We start from the raw sequence: 26,932 nt of genomic DNA on the forward strand, positions 1-26,932 counted from the left end.
TATGTTTCTGATCTCAAGATCACAACACAATCTGCTGGTTTATTTTAGTGCACATGCACCCTGTCCAAATTTGCAGCAGAAACTGCTAAATAGGGGAGGGGGTACTTCTTGGAGGAGAAATGATCCCTGGATCACTTTTACCATGGCAATAGCACTGCGTGCCATTTGAAGAGCAGTGCAGTTTTGCACAATTAGGACAGAAAAGCAACACTGCAATAACCATGTGACCAACTTATATAGGAATATACTTTATTTAGATGACATGGGGTGCACAGGAAAATCATTACGCTTCCATAAAACAGGTGCCAGAATATTGGGATTGTGGATGCCTGTCTTCATTTCAACAGAAGCAGCAGTATTTCAACTTGCTGGTGGCACTACACACTAAGTCTTCCTTTGCATATAAACTAAACAGATGGAGATAGCCAAGTGGGAAATGAAGTTATGCAAGCGACTGAATTTTTGGACGATTGCTGCAGGCGCACATCAAAGCCTGTCTTTATAGTCTAAAAACTTGCTTTGAAACAAGCAAACCTCGTTTGAGATGTCATCGATTTTTTAAGGTCACTGGATTTGGCAGCCCATGCAATATATATATATATAAATCCTCTCCAGTCACTCAAGAACCCGTAACTGGGAAATTGCATCGGAGGCAAGCCTTCCTACATGCATTGAAAGATCAGTTCCATCAGACGCCAAGATGTGCATGGGCGTAACTTTGTCCACAGACACACAGGTGGAAAGGGAAGAAATAACACCTGGTGCGACCTAATCCTCTCACCCCCCCCATGGGCGAGCATTTAATACTTCTTGCTGTTTAGTCGTGTCTGACTCTTCGTGACCCCATGGACCAGAGCACGCCAGGCACTTCTGTCTTCCACTGCCTCCCGCAGTTTGGTCAAACTCATGCTGGTAGCTTCGAGAACACTATGCAACCATCTCGTCCTCTGTCATCCCCTTCTCCTTGCGCCCTCCATCTTTCCCAACATCAGGGTCTTTTCCAGGGAGTCTTCTCTTCTCATGAGGTGGCCAAAGTATTGGAGTCTCAGCTTCAGGATCTGTCCTTCCAGTGAGCACTCAGGGCTGATTTCCTTCAAAATGGAGAGGTTTGATCTTCTTGCAGTCCATGGGACTCTCAAGAGTCTACTCCAGCACCATAATTCAAAAGCATCAATTCTTCGGCGATCAGCCTTCTTTATGGTCCAGCTCTCACTTCCATACATCACTACTGGGAAAACCATGGCTTTAACTATACGGACTTTTTTGGACAAGGTGATGTCTCTGCTTTTTATGATGCTGTCTAGGTTTGTCATTGCTTTTCTCCCAAGAAGCAGGCGTATTTTAATGTCCTGAGTGCTCTCACCATCTGCAGTGATACTACTTGATGCGTTTTTAAAGGGCCAGCAGCGCCGACTTCCGCCCCAATATCCCGAGAGCGGAGGGGAAAGGCGCGAAAAGCCCTCCCCGCTGGAGCCCGAGACAGGCCACGCCCCACAGGAACCCGGCGACGGCCTGGGCGGGACTACACTTCCCGGCATGCCGCGGGGCGGAGCGCGACCGGCCTCCCGCCGCTGAGGGGAAAGAGAGCGAGCGCTCCGAGCGTGAGGCGGAAAGCGGGCCGGGGCCGGATCCTGCCGTTTCCCGGGGCGGCGACGACGGCGGCGGCCGCGTTGCTCCCGGTGCTGGGCGCCTGCCTTGGGGGGCCTCCGCGTGTGGTGCGGGCGGTCGATGCCGGCGGCGCTTCTCGGGGGCGATGCTGCCGAGGCGCAGCTCGCTGACGGGGCTGGCGGTGGGGCTGTTCGCCGTCTACGTGGCGCACACCTGCTGGGTGATGTACGGCATCGTCCACACCCGGCCCTGCCTGGCGGCCGCCCGAGGCAACGACGCCAACGACGGCTGCATCAGGCCTTACCTGGCGCGGAGGCCCAAGCTGCAGGTGAGGCGCCGAGGGGGAGGGGGCAGGGAGGGGGGCAGTCAGTGGGCGGGGGGGAGGAAGGCGGCAAGAAATAGGCGGGGGAGGGAAGGGGGTGGGGGGCAAGGAATGGGCGGGGGGAGGAGGAAGGGGGCAAGAAATAGGCGGGGGAGGGAAGGGGGTGTGGGGCAATGAATGGGCGGGGGGAGGAGGAAGGGGGCAGTAAATAGGCGGGGGAGGGGACAGGGAAGGGGGTGTGGAGTAATGAATGGGTGGGGGAGGGGAGATAAATGGGAGGGGGAGGAAGGGGCAATAAATAGGTGGGGGAGGGGACAGGGAAGGGGGTGCGGGCAATGAATGGGTGGGGGAGGAGGAAGGGGGAATAAATAGGTGGGGGAGGGGACAGAAGGGGGAGTGGGGCAATGAGTGGGCGGGTGGGGGAGGAGGAAGGGGGCAGTAAATAGGTGGGAGAGGAGGAGGGATGGGGGAGTGGGACTATGAATGGGCGGGGGGGAGGGTGCAATAAATGGGTGGGGGGAGGAAGGGGGCAATCAGTGGGTGGGGGAGGGGACAGTGAAGGAGCAATCAGGTGCGTGGGGGAGTCCGTTTGTTCGTTTGTTTATTTATTTGAGTAATTATACGCCACTGTATGATGGAAATGTGTCACCGCGTTTTTGCAACCATGCGGGGGGGGGGGGAGTGAAATCCAGAGGAGTGGGAGGGAAGCATAAAAACCCCACAAGTTCTCCCCTTTCTCCTTCCCATCTCCTTTCCGAGGGAAATCAATTTGGGGGTGTCGGTTCGTTCATAGAAATCGTCGATTTGGAAGGGACCCAGAGGATCATCTAGCCCAACCCCCCCAATGCAGGAATAGGCAGGGGGGATAGAACCTGCGACCTTGGTGGTGTTTTCAGCGCCAACAGAGCTACCCAAGTGGCCTCGTTGGTTGGTTTGCTTTGAGCGTTTATGCATCACAGAAATATTTCTGTCAGCAGTTTGCAACAATGAAGAACGTATGATTTTTTATTTTTTTAAATCTTTTAAGAGGCAAGTTCATATTCCCTTCCCCGCCTGACCCACTCGGTGCCAAGTTGGGGAGGGACACGTCACCTAAAAGGCATAGACAGCTGTGTGTGAGCGGACTTCAGCATTGCACAATCTGGTTTTTCTTCTTTAATCACAATCCCCCACTCCCGTACAGTATCTGTACTGTGGCATATTGTATATTTGCACTGCCTCTGCATTCTTCCCTACCCCTCAAGATTTGCTGTAAGCCACTTTAGGTGGGTGAAGCTCATTGTGCAAAGCGGCACGTAAGTAAACTCTCAACCAACCAATGTGGAACTTTCAGAGCAAGGGTCTCATTTTAATATAGCCAACCTCTGCTAAGTTATGAGGAAGCCCTTTTTCCTGGGTTAGGCCAAGGCCCATCTGGTACAGTATGCTTTGCAAGGAACTTGGAGCAGCCAATGGACAGTGCTGGGTGGTCTGCTGCAAACTGACCAGTGAAGCATGGTGTGCTACGTAAGCTCTTCTGCCTGCTTTCTTTTTTCCCATCCTTTGACTGACGTTGCACTGTGAACCAGGAAGTGCTGCTGCTGCCAACCCCCTTCATAATTAAAACCTTGAGCAAATTGCTCTTGCCAGGCATCATTGCCCTTCTTCAAAATGGAGTGACGATGCTGACTATGCAAGATTGTTGAAAAGTGTAGGAATCAGTACCTAGAGACCCTTGAGCCAGATTGCCACCCCCTTCCTGTTGACCAGCCTTGTGGCAATACAACTAAGCAGCAGTCTAGTTGGCCCAAGGCCACCCTACTTTTTTCAGTTCTTATTTGGCAAAAGTTGCTGTTGATCAGAGTTCTAAGGATTAGCGCAGGCATAGGTAAACTCGGCCCTCCAGATGTTTTAGGACTACAACTCCCATCATCCCTAGCTAACAGGACCAGTGGTCAGGGATGATGGGAGTTGTAGTCCCAAAACATCTGGAGGGCTGAGTTTGCCTATGCCTGGATTAGCGAGATACATGTGAATAGCTTTAAGTGTTCTGTAAAGTGCTGTATGAATGCTAAGCTTATGGTTGTTGAAAAATAAAAGTACCCACTCTCAGTTATGTTTTTAATAAAGAGTTATTTCAAATTCCTAGGCAGCGTAAGAATGATATGAGGCCTTTGCACCCCAATTTCCTAGTATTATTACAGTGGTGCCTCGGGTTACATATGCTTCAGGTTACAGACTCCGCTAACCCAGAAGTAGTGCTTCAGATTAAGAACTTTGCTTCAGGAGGAGAACAGAAATCGTGCTCTGGCGGCGCGGCGGCAGTGGGAAGCCCCATTAGCTAAAGTGGTGCTTCAGGTTAAGAACAGTTTCAGGTTAAGAACGGACCTCTGGAACGAATTAAGTACTTAACCCGAGGTATTTTTCTGTCAAAAGGATGGTCTGTGTCTTCTTGTACCATATTAACACCTTTCATCTACAGTGCATTGTAAAGTCTTGTACAGTGTAACTTTGTTCCACTGTAGTGGGCTCTTGGGAGCTGGGAAAGAGAGAGAAGGAACGACCATGAGCAACATGGCAGGCTTAGGTTTTGTATGTTCCTCCTCTGTTTCCCCAGTAAAGTAGAATGCTGCTCTCTGTGCCCTGTCAGTTTTATTAGTCTACTGTCCTGTCAGGAGCAGAAAGTCTCAAGCAGGAGAATGGAAAGAAACAGATTTGTATATTCTGCACTAGACTGCAGAGTTATAGATTTGGAAAGGAGCACCATGCTCTTTAATTGTCATCACCACCCACTGATGGGTCTACCACTACGTGGGTCACTGGAGTTCCATAAGCAGCTGCACTAGAAAAGGGGGCCAAAAACGGTGTTTACAGAAGCAGGCAACTTCCATCCCTGCTCAGTGCTTCATAAACTTGGAACAGGTGGGGAATCTATCTCTGTTCAATATATGATGGTCAGATTAGAAGACTCATACCCCAAACTTTTAATCCCAAAAGAGATGGTCAAGAAGAGTTGCATCACTTTAATGAAACAAATAACAAGTGAGCAATGAAAGCAATAAAATTGTTAAAGTAGATTATGGCGGGGGATGCTGATTTTTAGTCAGCAACGAAAAATGCTGAAATAAAAAGGTCTTCATGAACATTGGGGCTGTCATACCTTCCATGGCAAGTGAGCTTCATAGTCTGCATGTGACCACTTCCTCCCTTCTGCATCCCAGCCAGAGCTCTATGGTCCAGACACAGACAGCCTCATACGCCCCTTTCAAGTGGCGTCTGCGTTTTAGATGTCACGAAGGCAATGTGGGTTGCAAGCTGAAAACATGCTGGCCTTCAGTTTGGGGTGGGGGGATTGGCAGCAGATAAAGGGAATAAATGCTTGGGGTGGCAGGAGCACAGCCTGTTCCACTTTCATCAGCACCCAGCACAGCAACATGGTGGACGGAAGTATTTGTGCAAGCATTGACTGTCCCTTTTCTCTTTCAGCTAAGCGTTTACACGACCACGCGATCAAACATAGGCACTGAAAATAATATTGATCTGGTTTTGAATGTGGATAACTTTGACGTCGAGTCCAAGTTTGAAAGGTATTAATGGATTTGAACAGTTTTCTTTTAAGACCCATGTATTTAGCGTAAGAGTTAAGCATGTGCTGTAATGTTTAGCATTGAAATGATGGCGTCTTCGAAGTTTTTGAACTGCGGCTGGATCAGGGGTTCCCAGCTTGTGGATGGTGGACCACTTGTGGTGTGCAGTTGAGGTGGTCTGTGGCACGTCTGTAAAAATAGATTCACACAGCATATGCACAGTGCATTACAATTGCTACAAGAGGCAGAGAAATTATCAAGCACTCTGCCAAAATTCTCAGTAGATTTCCAGTGGTCCATGGAGGGAAATATTTGGGAACCACTGGGCTAGATCATGCCCCAAGTCACAGTTTTATTTTACTCCCTTTGTTTAAATCATGTGTATTCTGCCTTTTACTGATTATTTCAAAGTACCGTATTTTTTGCTCTATAAGACTCACTTTTTCCCTCCTAAAAAGTAAGGGGAAATGTGTGTGCGTCTTATGGAGCGAATGCAGGCTGCGCAGCTATCCCAGAAGCCAAAACAGGAAGAGGGATTGCTGCTTTCACTGCACAGCGATCCTTCTTGCTGTTCTGGCTTCTGAGATTCAGAATATATATTTTTCTTGTTTTCCTCCTCCAAAAACTAGGTGCGTCTTGTGGTCTGGTGCGTCTTATAGAGCGAAAAATACGGTAGCTTACAATTGTCTGACTTGTGCCCATTTTTAGAATGCTAATTGAAAAGAAGGATGTGAGTCTAATTTTCATTAATGGGATTTACCTCCAGATAAGTGTGCTTAGATTGAAGTTCTAAGCCCATCTATTTTGATTTTCTGGGCAGGATTTGTTCATGGTGTAGGTGTAAGTATTCAGAAGTCTTTAGTAACAAAATTCATCATAAGTGGTTGCCCCTCTTCCCTTCGTTTCCTTGAGTGTGTGCTGTGTGCAGAAAACTTGAGGAAGGAAGGGTCCTTTGCAGAAGATGCAGGTAACATACTTGCTACTTTCACCTCCTGCAAAACCTCAGTGGAAAGGGGAAAAAATCCTTGCATTGCTCAACGGAAGATTGGAGGGGGGAACTAAGAAGTAGTTTCTCTCTTATGAGTTGAGTTTCTGCCTTGCTGCTGCCTCCAACTAAGCCCAGCAAAACTGGGAGGAAACCACTTTTACTTCCTCCCCTTCCACTACAAACTTCCATGGGAAAAAGTAGGGACAGTTTCTTTCCCCTCCCAATTAGCTTTTTTAGGAGAAAGTGCTGTGACTTCTCCCTTCAAAAGCACAACATAGAGGTGAGCTTCCTTATCACTGTTCCGACATACAGACGGAAGAGGTGTTTTCTGTCCCATGATTGGGTTCTGGTTGGTGTGCAGACCAGCAAGCGAACAGAATCCTGTTTGGGGAAATTTTGTCTTCTATATAAATGGCCTTTAGGAAGATTTGGTGCTATCATCAAATGTGGCAGTTAAAATTCCTGGAGATGTGAAATGCTTCATTAGAACAAAATAAAAGAATGTGGAATCAGTCAGACTCCAAACAGAAATATGAATCTGTTACTTCACCATTCAACTAAAAGACATTTAAAAGTTAATCTAAAAATTTTAAATGTATCAGAGTATCTCACTTTAAGTGTCTAAAACGCTAGTAGTCCTGGTTGAGGCAGAACTGCTAACGATTGCATCTCATGACGAAGAAAAAGCATAAACTTTATTTGTATAATTAATGTCTTTATTTTAATTTCAGAACAGTTAACGTTTCAGTACCAAAGAAAACACGAAATAATGGGACATTATATGCCTACATATTTCTCCATCATGCTGGAATTCTGCCTTGGCATGATGGCAAGCAAGTGCATATCGTAAGCCCTCTGACTACTTATATGGTCCCTAAACCAGAAGAAATTAATCTTCTTACAGGAGAATCTATCACGCAGGTGAGAGGCTTTCTTTTTTGTTATTGGAGATTCCTGACATTTTGCAGTATTTCCAGTGAATAATTTGCCAAGTAAAAATTGTGTTGGTACCTTGCGCACATGAAAACTTTGCTAAACTAAATACATTCATAATTATTTTCTACCTGCTAGTGGGCGTGCTTAGATAATGCACATGCTCAAGTCATTTCTCTGAAAGCAGTGCAGTGACAGTTACTGGCCATAGAAGGAAACCTTTGCCCTTCAGTAGAATTTGCAGGTGAGTTTTAGTGTACATAATGCACATTTTATGTCAATAACTGCCAAATGAGCCAGAATGTTTGGCTACCTAGGCTCACCCATAAAGAGAAATAGTAAGACCCTTGCTACAGTCGTAGCTGTTTTCTATGGGGGAAGCCTATCTGTTTCGAGGCTGCCATGATGGCCCATCAACCCCAGTGGAGCCCCCGAGAACTCTTTGGGTTGCGCTTTCAGAGTGTGATGAGAGTGAGGACACTCGCGCTGGGCAATGGTTTGTGGGCTTGCTCCTAGGTAAAATATTGGCGCAACCGGGGAGGGTGATGTGAGTTAATCTGACTTCTGAATAAGAGGTGGCCTGCTTGGATGCTGAGTCTGTAGTTACATCCTGTGTGATTGGTGGGTGTTTGGTGATTTTGCTTTTTGCTATTGTATATATTTATAGATTAGATTTACATTTCTGAGCCACCATTTTGAACTCTGTGCCTGCTTGCAAATCAATTAGATCCCTAGTTACTCTGCTCACTATTTTTGAAGCTATTGTTGTTGTCATTATTATTATTGATCAAATAGTTATACTGCCCTTCATCCAAATATCATAGGGTGGTTAACAGTATAAAAATTCAAAATGAGAATACAAAATACATGATAAAATAAAAACAAACCAATAGCCCTCCTCCCACAAACACATTTAAAAGGCCATAGTATATGTCATGTATTCTACTCATATATTGATCCAGAGTAGAATTCCAATGTACAGGTAGCAGAGTAAAAACTTAAACACGTTGCAGGATTCCCCCAAAAAATAGACCAGAGGCAATTGTATTTCATTCAGCAGAGCTTTACTCCTACTGAATGCAAATGAGCATAATGGTCACAAATCCAATACATTCAGGATTGGCCCTGTCCATAAGAAATCCAGTCGCAGCAGACCTAGCTTAAATTTACAATAACTTATCAAGACTAAACCTTAGCACTATATACAGAACACCACACTAGAAGGAAAGAGAGACAGAACGAGAGTGAGACCCAGGCTCCTTCTGGCCTTTTTATTATAGTTAGCATGACCTTGACAGAAAGAGATAACAGAATCAGTTTAAGAGCTGTACTCAGCTTCTCTGAAGGTATAACCCAAATATCATGAACCTTCTGCTTGTTAATTTCACACAGAGAAGCTTCCAGAACCCTCTTGAATTATTTAGAATAGGAAAGATGTGCCTGCTACACATCAGGTCAATACTTTCTGCACTAAGAAATGCCAACCAACAGAATAGGCATGGTTAAAGGGAAACATTTTCACCTGGCACCTAAAGTTATGTAATGAAGGCACCAGGAGATTTGTTTGGCGAGAGGAATGGAAGCTTTACTTAACTATTCAGATTAGATTGTAATGTCTGCTCCATAAAGATGGAAAAGCAGAAGATTAGAGTTTGAAAGCAGTCGTGACCATACTGTCACCTTTTTTGTAATATTTCTGCCAAAAAGCCTGGATTTCTGAAATAACTTTTGTGTCTCTTTTTATTGAGCAGCAAATTGAAGCAGAGAAAAAGCAGAATTATGCTCTAGATGAGCCTGTTTCACACTGGAGGTCCAGGCTGACCTTAAATGTTATGGTAGAAGACTTTGTCTTTGATGGATCCTCTCTCCCTGCTGATGTGCACAGATACATGAAAATGTAAGTATTTTTTTAATTGCTAATCCAAAATTCTACCAAAATATACAGGAAATGTTCGAAACTCCCATTGTTCTAGGCACAATTTGCGACAGGGAATTTCATTAGTGTGAGCAGTTTCTGAGCTCTGGGCACGGTACTGTGTCTAAGATTTCAGTTTTAAAACGCAGAATGGAAGGAAAGGAAGACCTTTTTCTGCCTTCCCACTTCCAGCTACTCTCTGAATACTGGAGAAGAGACTCTCTTAAGAATATTTGGGGGTAGGCAAGGGAAGGACTAGACCATGTGAAAAGAGAACATAATATTTTAGCTGCAGTTCATTCGTTTTCAGCTTTGTATTCTTGTTATAAAAAAGTGCACCTAGACATTCTGTTGTTGCACCCATAACCTAGGTTTAAGGTGCCATTTAGCTCCTACCATTCATATCTTAGTTTCTAACACTGTTTACATCAGGGGTCAGCAAACTTTTTCAGCAGGGGGCCAGTCCACTGTCCCTCAGACCTTGTGGGGGGGATGGACTATATTTTTGGGGGGCAGGGGGAATGAACGAATTCCTATGCCCCACAAATAACCCAGAGATGCATTTTAAACAGATTAAAATTGCCTTTCTATGCCCAACCTTTCTACTACATCTAATGCTTTTTAGTGTTTTAACATCATACACTGCCCTGATAGTTTATGATCCAGAAAGATTTTCACAAATAAAATGTTGGGAAGTTGAGAGTGGTTGGGTTTGGTGGTGGGTGCAAGGGCCCTTTAGTGCCGGACACAAATCCGCTGGAAGAGCAGATCTGCCTGATCTTGCGTTCTCCCAAGGGCTCGTCAGAATTCATCCCTGACCTCAGACAGGGTTTCAGAGATCTCTGAAGCTCAGGGTAATGGATGAGATGCTGCTTTTGATAGCTTCTTATGTTTATGTTAATTGTATTTTCACATTTTGTATTGTACCTTGCAATGTGGGGCCTGGGTTATGTTTGTCTCTGTAAAGGAGATAGTTTTTGGTAGTTTATTTATTTATTGTTATTATTATTATTTGTTAAATTTGTATTCCACCCTATGCCCATAGATCTCAGGGTGGTAGTAACGCCATATTATATTCTTATGTATGTATTTCTCTTTTGTAACATGAAGAACTATATTAAAAATGAGATAAGATCCTGTTGCTTCAAAATAAGTTTGGTAATGACTACAAACTTTGACTGGCTCCCAAGGTCAGTTTGAGATCCTACAGCTCCATGGGCACCTCCAAGGAATATGAATATATATATATATATATATATATTTGTAGTGGGATTCTGGCTGTATATGTGAGGTTAAAGGTCACTCTGCCTTGTTCAGTCTTCCACATGTGTCTCTTTCCCTGATTAGCACTTACTAATGAGCACTTACTGTTCCCAACCCTAACCCTGCGGGAAGCCATCTAATTAGACTTTAATTTGATTCTGACCTGTTTTTAGGAGGTAATTTAATTATTGTTTGATTTTATACCAATGTTATATATTTGATGTTAGCCGCCCCGAGCCCGACTTCAGCCACGGAGGGCCGGATATAAATAAAAGTTTATTATTATTATTGTTAAATAAAAGCACACATTCTACTCATGTAAAAACACCAGGCAGGCCCCACAAATAACCCAGAGATGCATTTTAAATAAAAGCACACATTCTACTCATGTAAAAACATGCTGATTCCCGGACCGTCCATGGGCCAGATTTAGAAGGTGATTGGGCCGGATCCGGCCCCCAGGCCTTAGTTTGTCTACCCATGGTTTACATGTTTACTTTCAATATCCCGGTACTCTCTACTGCAGCTGTAGTGCCAGTGGCCTCATTTTAAGAGCAAAACTAGCAAATGGCTTAGACTTTGAGCACTTACTTTAATGGGTTGGGGGCTTTTCTAAAGCATGTCGTGATAAAGTAGTGACTGTCTGGTGTTTTGGGCTTAGATCAGGAAGATGTATGTTCAACTCTCCATTCAGCCATGAAGCTTGCTGTGTAGCCTTGGCCACGTCACTCCTTTGCTTAAGCTATCTCAAATGTTGGGGCTAAAAATGTGGATACTCATTCTATGCTTTGCTGTCACAAAGTAAATTTTTACAGGCATGTGTTAAAATCAACCCTGGTGTGTCACCCCAAAATAGTTTTGAGTCAGATTCCATTGCTTCAAGATATTGCTCATCTTATAATTCCCCCCCCCCCCATGGTTAGCAATCTAGATGATACGTCACACTTGGGTCATAAAATGAGGTTTTGTCTAGCTTGGCACTGTTCTGTGTAAGGCTCATTTGAGTAGAGGAGACACCCAAATTCCACAGACAGTTATCCAGACTAAAAATTGTAATGTTAAATGAACTTGGGTTTCATTTCTCTCTGAGAAAACTTGAACAAGTGAGTGTTTGCTTGGTGTAAAGATTATTCATCTAGGTTCTAGGCAGAAATATTTTAGCTGATACTGGACTATGTGCTTTGTACTTTAAGATGCATAAAGTAATGTTTGTTTGTTTATTGCATTGAAATAGAATTATTTGTATTCATAACAATATCTGTTTTAAAACTTAGGGTTCAGTTGGGCAAGACTGTACATTATCTTCCAATATTGTTTATTGATCAGCTGAGCAACAGAGTGAAAGATTTAATGGTGAGCTACAGCATTCCATCTTACATTTTTTATCATTGTTTGTCTCAATGAAAATTTTTTGTTTCTGCTACAGCAGTGTAAGTTGAAAATGGGGTTTGCCATCCCATTTTAGCTGTGCAGTTCCAACACGTAGCATGGGAACTTCGTAGAACAATACAGAACGTTTCGCTTTTTCCTTCTCTCCTCTTTGCGTTGTGTACATGTAGCCCTTGCACAATTCTGCTGTGCCTGCTGATTTCTAAGGCACACAGACTTGTTGCCCTTTGACTCTGAAGTGGATGGCATATGCACCCTGGGGAAGCGTAGGGTAGTTCCTGTCAGGAGCTCGTCCTATACTCAAGTAGGACCCTGGCAGAGACACATGCCCGACTGGCATGTTCTCTCCCTCCTGGTTGATCGTTCGGGAGCTTCAAAAGTTTCCGTCAGCCTGAACATCACAGCGACCGATGCCAACAGACATCGGCACACTTAGGGTTGCGCAGTTTGCGTAACAGACCTCAGCAACTCAGCATTTTGGCTAATCTACTTTATTTACATATAAATACACACAGAGTACTGCAACATGGCTCCCTCTCTCTCTAGCATCAGACAGCAAAGAGAGAGGACAAAGGACAACAGTCCCACTTCACGGAACACAGTAACACAAACATCCTGTCTCTGTCACTTCCCACTCTGTGGAGTCAAAACATACACCATCATGTGACAGACAACAATCCCATGACTGCAATCACAGAGCAGGAATTCTAACAGCTCCATGTCACTAAGGGAGAAGAGTGCAGGCCTCTTATTCTAGGCAAGGAACTTGCAGTGTGCTTGGTACTACATCCACCTGGCTCGGCTTCCCGGGGAAGAGCGTTAAAGGGCTACATTGCACCTTATGGAAGTCCCATCTGTCTCTGAACCTATTGTGGTATGTGGCATAACCTGGAAGAGTGGAATGTAGACACTATTGAGAATCACCCTACATCTGTAATGTTATGTTGCTACTTCAGTATTTTTTTTTAGAAAGATGTTTCTTTTTTCTTGTAAGTAGCTCACTGTATGATGTTGCCCTTTTAGAAGGCGTAATCTTGAACTAGTTTATAGTTGCCGGTGTTCATCTTGTGATTCTTAATTTATTTGTTTTCAAACTCGATGCAGATTATAAACCGTTCTACAACAGAACTTCCCCTTACAGTGTCATATGATAAAATTTCCCTGGGGAAACTGAGGTTTTGGATCCACATGCAAGATGCTGTGTACTCCCTGCAGCAGTTCGGTAAGTTTCATTTTTTTATATATATATAAATATTTTATTAAGTTTTAACAATAAAAGAAAATTCAGAAAAAATACAAACACAGAAAATACAAAATCACAAAATACAGATTACAAAATACAAAAATACAAACATTAAACACGACAAAAGAAAAAAGAAAAAACACATATAATAAAAAGAAACAAAAATTCCCTCTTTCTTAATTTCTCATCTTCAGTTAACTTATTTTCCCGACTTCCTCACGTCTCCCGTTCTTGTATCCCTTTTACAAATTAATTCAGCAAATTCATCTCCTGTTAATTTATCTGTTATTGATCCAATCTTACATTTTACCTTGTTGCTAGAACCCCTGCGATTCATTTCAATGTCATCAGCATTCAAAAATTTTACAATATTTCTGCAAATAAGTTTTAAATTTCCTACAGTTCGGTAAGTTTCAGTTTCCACCGGGTTTATGGAGTGGGTTGAATATTTCTGTGAGAATAGTATTGATGATCACAAATCCAGCTTACTGTTGATGTGTAATATTCATACCATTCAAGATTAAAGACACCATTTTGAAGTCTAGAGCAGAAGTGGAGAACTTGTGGATCTAGAGGTGTTGATGGGGCTCCAGTTCCCCTCATCCCTGACTATTGGCCAGGGGCTCGGAGTGAAGCAGCATTTGCAGGTGTCCCCCCCCCCCCCACTTGTCTAGAACTATCCAAATTGTCCCGTCTCCCCCCCCCCCCCGGTCTCTTTTGTTCACACATGCACACAGGGCTGATGTAGTGGTGAAACTGTTCCTGGTGTGTACCACTTCAGACTGCATGTGAACAAACAATTCTGAAAGTGGTAGAGATGTTGAGAATAATAGTTGAAGCCTCAGTTGGTTCCCTATATGCTTGTTTCGTTTGTAAAACAATACCTTCGTGAGAAGGTATTCAGCCTTGCAACCTCCCCAGGTATTGTGTGTGCAGTGCATGAATATTGGCAATGTTGTGATTTGGATCTTGTTTTATGTAACCAAGTGTCCACAATGGATGAGGTTCAAAGGCAATATAGTTCTTCAGTTTGAGGTGGGTTGGACCCATGTATGTGTGCCTCTTCAGTCAGCTTTTAACACACACTAGAATTTTGGGCAATGTTGAATACATTGTATAGTGCATTACAGAATATAATGCCAATAAAAACCTATGATTTGCAGACGTTTCGCTTTTCTAAAGTCTTGTTGATAACCCAGTAATTTGCCTCATACTGAGTCATGCCATTGGCCCATCCAGCCCAGCATTTTTTACTCCCCAAGATCTCATGCAGAATTCTTTCCCAGTCCTGCTACCTGTATTCTTTCAACTAGAGATTGCCAGAGATTCAACCAGGGCCATCTGCACATAAATCATAAGCTGAGTTGTATGTCCTCCATCAATAGACGACACCTGTCTAATTATTCATATATATTGTGCTTCCATTCTGTTTGCCCAAGGATGTAAAGGAAGAGAAAGTGTGTGTTTGATCTTCTCATATTTGAACTATATTTAGAATGCTTGGGACTTCTTCTTCAGCTTGCTTGTAAGCCCATGTCCTGTCCACTTCATTCTTCTAGGCTTTTCCGAAAAAGATGCTGATGAAGTAAAGGGGATTTTTGTGGATACCAACCTCTATTTTCTTGCTTTGACATTCTTTGTAGCAGCATTCCATGTAAGTGAATTGTGGATATTTAAGCACTGATCGTTGCTGTCTGACAGTGTATCTAATAATTATGAAATTCTGTTGGCTTACTCCAAGCTCCTATTTAGAACAGTGCTGGTTCTGTTTGAGGCTCTGTTCAAATTAAGACAGGGATAGAGAGATGCTGGGTTGGTGGCTAGAATGCTAGATATGAGATTGAAATACACACAGTCACAAATCTCAGCCTCAGGCATGATTTCTCTTCCTACCTTACTTACCTCACAGGGTAGTTGTGAAACCAAAACAATGCCCTGAGTTTCTTAGGAAGGAAGGAAGAATGAAAATGTAGCTAATAATGATTTGACATGTTTCACAAGGCTGCATAAGTTTATTTGTCTTGGCCTCCAAGTCTCTGGAAATTGCTTTGGAATGCCAGTGTTAATTAAGAGAGATGGTTAGAACCCTGACTGGAGGGAGAAGCTTGCAGAATTAGCTAGTTTGCCTGATTCATCTGTAAATATAATTACAGATTAAGAAAAAATGTAATGCAAATTGAGTTTTTTTTCATATCACAGGCTTTTAGCAGCTGATCTACATTGTGGTGTGTGCTGGGGTTTTGTAGCATTAGAACCTCTGACTGATTACTTGAGAGGAGATGGACATGAGGAAGGGTTTTCTATTGGTTTGCCCACTCTTAATTGTAAGGTGTTGCCAGTGCTGGGTTCCACAGACCTGAACATTCGGGAACTGAAATGTATGATAATGGAGCCATTCAAGAACCGAGGTTCCACTGTACCAACTCAAGCTGTTGGTCCTCCTAGCAAGTTGCAGGTCCGCTGTATTGTTTCCTGCAGTATGGAAGTGGATAGACATTGCCAGGCAGAAACTGAAAACAGAGGTGGGCTCACATGGTCATCTAGACCAGTGTTTCCCAACCTTTTTTGGGCAAAGGCACACTTGTTTGATGAAAAAAATCTCGAGGCACACCACCATTACAGCCCCGTGACGTCAGCGCGCAGCGTCACGCCGGGAGGGACGCACGAAAATGTAAGTTTCAATTTTTCCCCCTCCCCCTTGCCGGGGAACCTCCAAGCTTTGGGGGTGGGGGGGGAGGAGGCAGCAAAGCGAGGCAGGAAGGAGAGCGCGGCTTGGCTGGGTGAGCTTTGGCAGGGGCAGGGAATGAGAGCCGCGAGGCGGGCGCTGCGGACGGAGGCGCTGCCCGCCGAGCTCGCAGGCAGCCAGGCAGGCAGACAGCGAGAGCCCCGCGCTGGGCGGCCGCCCCTTGCCGCCGCCGCCCCGCCTCTCGCCGCCCGACTCGCCCGCCTCCCTCCAGGCAACATCTCGCGGCACACCAGGCAACATCTCGCGGCACACTAGTGTGCCGCGGAACAGTGGTTGGGAAACACTGATCTAGACAAGGGATGAGGAACTTGTGGCCCTCAAAATGCCATGGCCTGGTAGTTGTAGTGCCTGCAAGACTTTACCAACTGTAGAAACGTAATTGTGCTGCTCTCTTTTGGTTGGTTCTAATCTAATGGCATCTTGGTATTTGCAGCTTCTCTTTGATTTCCTTGCATTCAAAAATGACATCAGCTTCTGGAAGAAGAAGAAGAGCATGATTGGCATGTCTACAAAAGCAGGTATGGAATGTGTGAGTTTTCTGTGCCATCTTTTCATGGTTGCCAAAGCCGAAGGTGGAGAAATGCGGTGTCCCAGCAAGGCCTACCCTTACTGGTGTGGCCGGACCCTGTTACATTTATTCCGCTTGCCTATCGGTGTTGAAACAAGTGCCAAGTGGCTAAAGCAAGGGCTGCTATCATTTTAATCTCTGCACAGTTCCCTCGATATAGCATCCCTCCAGAGTTCTAGTGCATTGGGAAGGGGTTGTAAAGGGTTCTGTTGCTCTTCTCAGCACTGATGGAAAAAGGAAGAATCTTTTTTAAGGCCTGGCCCAGTTTAGGCAGCTCTGTTGATTTAGAATTTTTTTCCCTTGTCGCTCAGCACTGAAAGGTGTACCAGTTGGCTATAAACATGCCTGTTTAATCTGTCTTCAGTGTCTCTGATGTTGTGCACTCTCAGGGAGATTGAAATGGCAGTTCCCATGCTGTTCACCTTCCTGTGCCACTCCTGCTGTTGCCACCGATTCCTCTGCTGCCCACTCTGCTTGGCAAGCTGTCTCTGGACAGAGCCCCTGATGATACTTTGCCTAGGGCTCTGTAGACCTGGAGCCAGTTATATGTAGGAATGCAACTATTAAAACAGATGAATGCCACTTTTCAGTAAAGTTGGGTGTAGGGTTCTCTAAACTCGGGAAATGCAGTATTTTAAAACTCTCACAAGTGTCCTCATGTGAATTTCTTCCATGCAGTGCTTTGGCGATGCTTCAGTACTGTGATAATATTTCTTTTCCTGTTGGATGAACAAACAAGCTTGTTGGTGCTGATTCCAGCCGGTATCGGGGCAGTGATTGAGGTGAGTTGCCACACATGTTTCATATGAGCCCAGGCAGCCATATCCTCAAAGTAGCTTTATGTGGATTTAAACCGATTTCATCCAGTATATTTCAGGAGGTCAAAACCAGCTTCATTCAAAATGAATTTGGCATTTTAACCACTTTGTAGCCCGTTGACTCATTTCTGACAGCGGCTGTTAACAGTGTGAAAACTGAAATTAGTTAATAAAACAATACGTGAAGATACTAAAGTAATGTTTTTGCCTTCCAGCTTTGGAAAGTGAAGAAGGCATTGAAAATGACAATTGAATGGAATGGCCTGGTGCCAGCAGTGAAGGTAAATTACTTTTTAACTGTTTGTATAGAAATCGTCTTGCTTCATTTGAACCGTTTTTTCTTCCAGAGTCATAGCATACTATGCCACTAAGGTCCAAACAATGTATAATGTAAAAGATCTAGGATTACGTCTCCTAGCACTGTTATTTTTCTTGACGCCTGCAATGGAGAATTCCAGATTGGATCAGAACAGCAGCATTTCTCCCGACTCCACCCCCCCCCCCCGCCCATTTTTCTACTCTGAATTCCAGCCCTCAAAGCTTCTGCTTGCCCACAGCATGAGATTCCTTAACCTGTTTCTGCTACTTGGGGTTATTGCTTTGAATTAGCAATGGTGGCATTGCTTTGAATTAGCAATGATTGGGATCACCCAATCCTCCAGAACAGATTTTGGGAGGTTGTGGGGCACTGAATGGCAGCCTTGGATTTCATTCCTAAATCTTTTCCATCTGTTCTACGTAAAATACGTAAAGTGGTTTGTGCACTTCTTTCTCCATTGCATTTTTTAAAATTAGCCCTTCTTATCAAAACAGTAGGGCATATGGTCAACCTGATCGCTTCTGTTCCTATATTTTATACAGTTTGGTGCATTTTCTGAGTCTGAGAAGAAAACTGAGGAGTATGATACCCAGGTAAGAGAAATCTGCAACATAACATTTAGTTTAATACCCAGAGGGATAGCAAAGTATTGTCGCATTTTAACAGTTATTATTTTTTTATAGCATATGTTTTCATGGGCTCAGGGCCACTTTCTCAGATGCATGATGTAGTAGACCAAAACTGAGTAGAAAATAGTTGTTGTGGAATTTCTTAGTAAGAAAAGAACTGATATAGAGCCTTGCCAGGCTCTGTATAAAAATGGAGACAACAGGTCAAAGGTGGGCAGGAATGAGAACTAGTGTTGTCAAACGAATGGCATTGCGCTCCAGATTTTGAACTCCCTAGTGGTTTAATACATGCTGTTGAATTGAAAGGTCTGTAAGGAATCACGTACGGATTGATCTTTCTGCAAATATAGTTTGAAGCTGCAATGTGGGTGTTCGTGTAAAGTCTATGCTACATTAGTGGGAAAATGGTTTTGAGTTTTAGAAATGACCGTTCTGCCTCCTGATCCATTTTCATGTGTGTGTCACAAAATTCCATTGTGTACTGAGGGCAGAGGCAAGAGTTGGAATGGCTCCTGGACATTTCGTCTGTTGAAGACTCTGCCCTTTCCTAGTATGGACTTCCAAGTATTAACTTTCAACGTAATGAAAGCCAGTGTGGTTTAGTGGGTGGTTTGGAACCACAGAACCCTGTGTCCAATCCTAGGTAACCTTCGATCAGCCACCATCTCTCAGCCTAACCTGTATGATACAGTCGTGAAAATAACAGTGGGGAAATCCATTTATTCCACCTAGAGCTCAATGGACAAAAGGTAGTAATATAGGAGTAAAGTTCACCCAAAAAATGTTTTCTTTTTCAGGCTATGAAATACTTATCATATTTACTATACCCATTGTGTATTGGAGGTGCAATTTATTCATTGCTTAATATCAAATACAAAAGGTAAGGTGCTGTGAATTATTTCAGAAACCTGAAATTACTGCTTAAAATGTCTGGTGCATAGCCTTGAGCCAATGACTTATAATACTGCAAAGTCAAAGAAGGCAAATGGTTTGGAAATGTTATCCTGGTGGCTAAATGTCTGCCTTGTTTTATGAGTTCTCTTTAGTTAATGTAGCAAAGAATTTATGCTTGACCAGTTTGAGATGAGAAGATCCTCACGGTACTATAGTGCTCCGGCTCAGAGCTTGCATCAAAATAATGGTTTGGCCATTAGGAGCATGCTACAAAACCACTTCACAAAGTGTAGCTTCTGATTATGACTTGAAGGCAAGCAGTAGTTGGTGGAGAGCTGCGGTCGCATAAGTAAAATAAGCATGAGATGCGAGTTACATGTACACCTGTGCTTTCTTATGTTAAGCAGTCGTTCTCAAACTTGGGTCCCCAGCTGCTGTTGGACTACAACTCCCATCATCCCTAGGTAGCTCATCATTAGGGATGATGGGAGTTGTGGTCCAACAACAGTGGGGGACCCAAGTTTGAGAAACACTGTGTTAAAGCATAGAGGAAACAGAAAGGCGGGGGAAGAGGGGTTGTATTGTGCTGGTGTGGGTTTTGTTTTGTTTTTGGAAGGAAGGAAGGAAATAAAACAGCAGATAATGTTGTTTTTATTAATTTAATGCAAATATTCTTTTTATCGCCCCCTTATAGCTGGTATTCATGGTTAATTAACAGCTTTGTCAATGGTAAGTATGGATCTGTTTTATGTGTTTTGTTGAAGTCTAGTTCTCTAAAAATATGATTGCAGAGTGAAGTTATTCTTAAAAACGGTAGTATTTGTGGAAAGTTGTGTCATTATAATCGCCTGTGGTGAAACTCGCTGGGCTGGGTAGAAATCACAGAACTGAATGTTTTCTCAAGTTAAAAGAACAAAAGTTGCACCCTCCAAGTAGTATAGTAGGGTGTCTGGCAGAAGGGTTAACTAGAACCAGAGGCTACTCTCTGACTGCATGGTGTTCTTTACATTGGGGAGCGCTCAGATGTGATAGGTTCAGTAGTTCTGAAGTTGTGCTATACAGCAAGAGCTGGCCCTGGCAAGAGCTGGGGGGTCAGCATCATTGAGCAGTGGCTGAGCCCCCAGAAATATGCCCCATGAAGGTGACTGTTACACATGCAGTACAGTACATCCAGCTATCCCTGGTTCCCCTAGAACAGAGATGGAGAACTTCTGGCCCTCCTGATGGTGCTGAACTACAACTCCCATAACATCTGGCTTGCTGCGCCTGATGGGAGTTGTAGTTCAGCAACATCTGGAGAGCCAAAGGGTTACCCACACACCTAACTTAAAATCATTTTTATTCAAATGCCTGTGCTGGTGCCTTGAACTACTTGGCTTAACAGAAGCAGGAGCTTACGACAGAAAGAATGTATAACTTTGGGTTTCATACTATATCTTGCTTTAGGTAGTCCATTCTGTTTCTCCAGTTCATCCTGCAGACATGTCCAAAGTGTCTGGACACAGGACATCAGCTTTCTTTGTTAGAGGAACACATGGGTGGCTTTGCACATTACTCTGTAGCAGCTTGTTATAAATAGAAAAAGAGTGAGCAGATCCGGGACTAGCAACGCCTCTTGATTGTAGTTGACAGTTGGAGTAGAAAGCAGCAAGACAAAATTTTGGTTGTCTGCTCTAAGAATACGTAGCAATTATATAACGCCTAAAATCTTCCAAGGCACTGTACAAGATTACAAAATAATAATACTGTCCCTAACAGATCTTACAGACACGTTGGGGGGGGGGTTGATGTGCAAGGAACAGGAAACCCAGCCAATTAAGGTGTTAATTCCTTCTCGGGTTACATAAACGTTTAACAGCCAGGTGGATTAGCCACTGTGAGAGACAGTTCTGAGAGAGGAAGAACCAAGGAGTGGATTAGGCTGACTTAACCTCTCCCTTTGCTGTGGCCAAGCGGAATGGCTGCTAATTACAGATGGAGCACTTTTACTTGGGAGCAAGCCTTGCTGCATTCATTGGGACTTATATCCAAATAAGCATGCATGCAAAAGCAGCCAAGAGTGTACCATGTGCTTTGTTTGTATCATCTCAACTATTTTTACAGTAACGTTGCAACGTAGGCTAGTGCTGTTGTCCCATTTCAGGGAGTTGTTCCTGATGACATGGCAGCTTTCCTAAGTTTGCCTGGTCCCCAAAGTTTTGCAGGGGGTAGATCTGAATAGGATTTTCCTTCCATTTCTTAGCTGTGACATTACCCTAGCTTCATTTCAAGCGTAGAAATGGATAGGTACCAGTAGTCTTGTTTTCATTTGCGGGGTGACAGGGTCCTCCGTTAGACAATGTGAGCTAAACCTTCCTGATTTCCCAGACCAGTTAACTCAGTTTAGTGGTTGACATTTTGAGAAGTTCCTTGAGAATCACAAAATTATTTAACGTGGGCTTTGCCATCTCTTAGCTGAGTTTAACCAGTTGTCATTGTATCCTGATAATGTAAATGTGGTAGAAATAAAAGGCTTTAAGGGCATTAAGGCTTTGTTCTTTAATGATTAAACCTAGTTCATGTTTTCTTCCCCAACAGGAGTATATGCTTTTGGATTTCTATTTATGTTGCCTCAACTATTTGTAAATTATAAGGTAAATCTGAAGGTTTTAAAAAATACCTTAATCTTTTTGTTTTGTCCGGCCTCCTTTACTACTGCTAGTATATATGAATGTGTGGTTTCGTTTCTTCCAGATGAAATCTGTTGCACATCTGCCCTGGAAGGCATTCACATACAAAGTAAGTTAAGTTCATTTGACAGTTCTAAGGTTTATAGTTCTGACCCTCAGTTAATATCATTTAGTTGAAAATCAGCAGTAGTTTATGGCCAGACAATATGCACCAACAATGTAGCAAAACTCTTAATGTGGTTGAGAGGAATGCTGAGAACGCTTCTATAGCCGAATGTCTTCACTTCCGAACGCCGCAAACCTGGAAATGAGTGTTCCGGTTTGCGAATGTTCTTTGGAACCTGAACGTCCGACGCGGCTTCCGATTGGCTGCAGAAGTGTCTTGCAGCTAATCGGAAGCCGTGCCTTGGTTTCTGAATGTTTTGGAAGTCGAACAGACTTCCGGAATGGATTCCATTCGACTTTCAAGGTACCACTACATTATTATTTGTCAGTGGTCCCTTGTGGGGTATAAGATGTGGTTGTTAAACTGCATTTAGCTTGATGGGTCACAAGTTAGGTAGGCCTGAAGTCTAGATCCTGGTCTGCATATCAAAAAAAAAAAAAAAAGCATTAAAACTGTTCCAGCTGCTACTGAGGGTTATAGTTCTTATCTCTGTCTAACCAGTTTCTCCCCACAATTTTTAAGGGCCCTTTTTATTACCGGTTCCCAGTCATAAAAAACTGTGTAGACTGAGCTCCTGCTTGCCTCTGCAGATGAGTTCAGGACTCTGACTACCTCCCCACCCCCACCACAAAAAATACATGCTAGTTTTCAGTTCATGTGCAGTGAGTTGCTCTTTTAAGGTTCACTGGGAGACTAGACGAGGTGGGCTACACCCCCAATTTCTGAGATACCTTTTTAGCTTCAGAAACTCTGTTTAAATATTGTATGATGAAGAATGGATGATTTGGTTGAAAGCTTGGTTTGCTGGGAACAACACTTGATTGATGTTCTGCTACGTATGCTGTGTTCACCTTGTGCATTATTTTCTCCAGGCATTCAACACTTTCATTGACGATATTTTTGCATTTATCATCACAATGCCAACATCTCATCGGCTGGCATGTTTTAGAGATGACGTGGTGTTCCTGGTCTACCTTTACCAAAGATGGTATGAGTTCCTCTTATAACTTTTTTTTTGTTAATGTTTTGCCATTTTGTCAAAAAAAGGCAGATCTTAGTTCTGTATATCAAGCTGTGTTGAGAAAAATGGCCCTCAAATTCTGGTTAAAGGGGAATACTGAAGAACAGATAAGGAGCTGGGAGGAATTTAGAATCCTGAAGGATATACTCTCCATCTCTTAACTATGTTTACATGTGGTAAAAATGCTATAGTCATGGCGCTACTTATGCTTCCTGCTCACCCCAGCCATTAAGTATCAAACCTGCCCCTGTTCACATAAACCTATGATGTCTTCTGTTTCTTAGTCACACTACAGCAGAGGTTCCCAAAACTGGTCTGGGACCACCGGTGATCCTCAAGCTTCATTCAGGTGGTTCATAGCTTCTCTGTGGATTTGTGATTGGAGATGGGAAACTGCACATCCATCACATGAAATATTCATATGGATTTTAATAGTATTCTAAGGGCTATTTTTATTTGTTACGTTGTATTTTATTGTCTCACCGTTTGAATTTTATGGAGCACAATGAAATGCGATACATAAGAAATAAAAAGAGTAATAAAAGTGCAACTGAAGATCATACAGCACCAAGCTCCAGCACATTACAATAGCTACAACAGGCAGAGAAATCTTAAAAGTGGTCCACCACGACTCTCAGTAATTTTCAAGCCATCTCTGGGTTCAAGAGTTTGGGAACCACTGTGTTATCTGTTGCAAGCTGGAAGCTTTCATTTTTTCATTTTAGTCTCCCCAAAAATCAATTATGTGCAGTAAAAAAAAGTAGAAGGAAATCCCTGTCTGCAAGTGTACAGTCTAATAGAGATGGGCAACAGAGGGTATGGAAAACAGGACGAGGGCAAGATCCACTCAACAATTGGCAACCCATATATAAAAGTAGTATCAGGATTTCACAAGTATCATTCAACATACGTTGACAGACCTTGTTGCTGAAAAGAATAGTAATAATTAGCATTATGATGGTATTTGCAAGGAAGGATATTCTGGCGTTGATGCATGAAAAACTACCAATTAAAGGTGGCAAAAGTGTGACCCTGTGGAGACTTTTCTTAAAGGAAATATTAACTGTTTCTTTTTATCTGCAAGGCTTTATCCTGTGGATAAGAGCAGAGTGAATGAATATGGAGAATCTTACGAAGAGAAGCCGAAAAGAAAGCCCCACAAAGAATAACTTAGGATAACTCTAGGAGTCTCTTTGGACTGATACTGGCTGCATAATGTTGTCTGGCTTTTAAGAAGCAGCAAAGCAAAAGAGTATTCTTCAAAGCTTGTGACAGAACTTCATGGACAAAATATCATCTGCATTGCCAAAATATGTTTTGATTGCCTTTGGATCTATCTTTGCTGTTGTTGTTTTTTTGTGTTCAAGAAGTCTGCCAATATTTCTGCCAGGTTTCACTCAAATGATTAACATTTTGAATTTCTGTGGAAGTTTCTGCATAAATATTTGTGTCTGTCCTGCTTTAATGTCTTCGACCCTCCAGTATCCGGCAGTGTGGTTGTATGCATTTAAAGGCCTGTGAGAAATAGAAGTATACTGTGAATAACTACAAAAGGGTAACAAAAGTGGGGAGGAGGCCAGTATGTGACCTTCAAACCGTCCAATAAAATGCTTTTGTACTCGATTGGGCCCATCCCTGGGCATGATCCAGTCAAATCCAAGACCCTGATTTCAGTGCAAGAGATTTCAGTGCATTTTTATCTCACGCGTTGAAATCATGTGGACTTAAAAAAAAGTTTGCTTGACTGGATTGCACTCCTTGTTTTGTATCACCTCCTCCACCATGAACATCTCATCTTTTAGATTGAGATGACAGCTATGCTTCTCACAGTGGAACATGTTATCATAGCAGAATTGGGCATGGTTGCTGAAATATTGTCAATATACAAAGGCATGCACTTTAACATGTATGTACCAAACAGTTCTAAGACAGCACTGGACACAGAAAGCTTGTAACTTTTTAAAATGCATTTTTTAAAACAACAAAGGCTTATTGGCATAAGTCCAACTGAGCACATGCAACAAATAGTATTCAGTTGTTTTGGGTTTTTTTGTACAGTGGGCAAAATGTTGTCCTTCAACCCTAGAGTTAGTATTTCTTCATTCCTTCCAAACTGGATCTTCGTTCCTAGGGTGAGAGCCATTATGTTGTAGTCAAAAACCTCTTTTTTTAAAAAACAAAATGTAAATACATACTTGCATGACACACTATTGTGCCAATTGTATTTCGGCAGGGAAACTAGGCCTTTTTCTTCTTTATTGACATAGATAGCATAAAGATGGGAAGACGTTGCTTAAAGCACCTAATAGAAAACAGAGACATCAGAAGGGAAGTGTAAAGAGATTCTGTTGCAAATCTGCTGGAAAAGGAATTGAACTTTCCAGTTGCCATTGCTTGGGGGGGGGGAGGGTGTTGCAGGGTTTTAATCTTTTGCATTTTAATTTTTTTTAATTTGGATGTGTTGATCTAATCAAATAGTGTCACTAAGTCACTTTATTTTGAGCACGTTCAAAATGCAAGTGAAGCTGCCTTATAAAGGATCTTCACTTGTATCACAGCATGACATTTAGTAGAGCTACAATCCCACCTGTCCTTTTTGAGCTTTAATCTCCAGTGAATTCCATGGAATTTGGACTCTAGGATTTTTATTTTTATTGAGACGCTGTGTGCACGTTGGCCTAATCCCCCCACCCCATCCGATGGATTGGCGCATAGGGCCTGCTCCCCGCTTTGTGTGCTTAAGCCCATTGACTTGAATGAGACTTGAGTATGCTTAATGGTGACCTTCATTACTAAGAGGTATTGCATTCAATATGGTTGAATATGCATGTTCGTTCCGCACTCCAGCATCCAAAGATGCACTGGTGCTTTATTCTCTCAGACGACATTAGGTTGCATAGTTTCGGGTGTCAGGATACTTTAAAAATCTGTTTTGGTTCCTCAGGACTCTTCCCCCCCCCCTTGCTATATTTTTATATTTTTAACTGGGAGGTGGGGATGTTGGCAGTCAATTAGTTCTCAGTCTTATTTTTTCATTGGAGGCATTCTCTCCCATTGAAATGAATGGGCCTTAAAAGAGGTGCACCTTTTGTCTTCAGCTTTCAGTTTATCTGGATGCTGAAAGTTTCTGAAGTCGTTCCCAAAACCCTGAAGTTCTGCATTTGGGTAGCTTTGTATTTCAACATTCCTTCCTTACTTGCTGTGGTTTCCCTGGCAAGTAGTAATATTTTGAAGTGCTAACAAGTGCCTTTGTAATCTCTTTTTTTAAAAAAACTTTTGTTTTTTCAGAATTACGGTAAACTTAATAAAATTGTTGTACTACTAAGTTGAATGTAAACTTAAAATATGGGCACAAAGCAGTCAGAGTTCATTCCCATGGATTTCACGGGGAAAGATTTAAACACTTACTAAAAAATCACAGGCCCCAAGAGTACTTGATGGGAGAAGTAGACCATAAATCTAAATTTCCAATAAATTCAAACTGGTAGAAGCTTCTTATTGTTTTCAAATTATAAAGAATAACCTCTTGGCAGAAATATTAATAGCACATGTTTGTTTTTCTGTTTGGTGTCTAAAAGTACAGAATATCAGTGATTAGCTGAATAATTTGCAGTGCAAACATTGTTTGGTTTAAATGAACATGTTTTATTTTTAAACTTGAATGAGGAGTGTATTTGGGAACATCAAAGTGTCCTGTCAATTCAGAGAGACCTGGTTAGCCTCCCATCCAGTCAATGATATTTGTTTCCTTCATTCCATGTAAATAAATGTTTATGGGTATGCTTTTGTTGTCTCTACTTGACGTTCTCATTACGTTGTTGAAGAGTACTCTTCACATTCTGTTTCATTTAAAAAATGCATATGTTCATACTTGT

General features: G+C 42.8%; 1 protein-coding gene across 1 annotated transcript; it reads left to right on the top strand.

Moving 5' to 3' along the window:
- Nucleotides 1-1,599: 1,599 nt before the first annotated feature.
- On the top strand, nt 1,600-26,837 carry CLPTM1L (CLPTM1 like). The gene is made up of 17 exons (XM_081206432.1): nt 1,600-1,936; nt 5,396-5,496; nt 7,216-7,405; nt 9,169-9,314; nt 11,870-11,948; nt 13,089-13,206; nt 14,787-14,881; nt 16,407-16,491; nt 17,220-17,323; nt 17,575-17,640; nt 18,221-18,271; nt 19,105-19,187; nt 19,896-19,930; nt 21,779-21,834; nt 21,935-21,979; nt 22,909-23,024; nt 24,142-26,837. Exons 1-17 carry the CDS (start codon nt 1,754-1,756, stop codon nt 24,224-24,226), a joined length of 1,638 nt encoding a protein of 545 aa, XP_081062558.1. The 5' UTR covers nt 1,600-1,753; the 3' UTR covers nt 24,227-26,837.
- The last annotated feature ends 95 nt before the right edge of the window (nt 26,838-26,932 follow it).

Source organism: Podarcis bocagei, assembly GCF_964188305.1.
Source record: "Podarcis bocagei genome assembly, chromosome: 8".
Taxonomy (NCBI): Eukaryota; Metazoa; Chordata; class Lepidosauria; order Squamata; family Lacertidae; genus Podarcis; species Podarcis bocagei.

Bases quoted from the DNA above. Each gene is read 5' to 3' on its own strand.
- CLPTM1L (XM_081206432.1), top strand. From the start codon at position 1,754: ATGCTGCCGAGGCGCAGCTCGCTGACGGGGCTGGCGGTGGGGCTGTTC. The intron at 11,949-13,088 runs GTGAGCTACAGC...AACTCGATGCAG, and splicing joins ACAGAGTGAAAGATTTAATG to ATTATAAACCGTTCTACAAC. The intron at 17,641-18,220 runs GTAAATTACTTT...TATTTTATACAG, and splicing joins GCCTGGTGCCAGCAGTGAAG to TTTGGTGCATTTTCTGAGTC.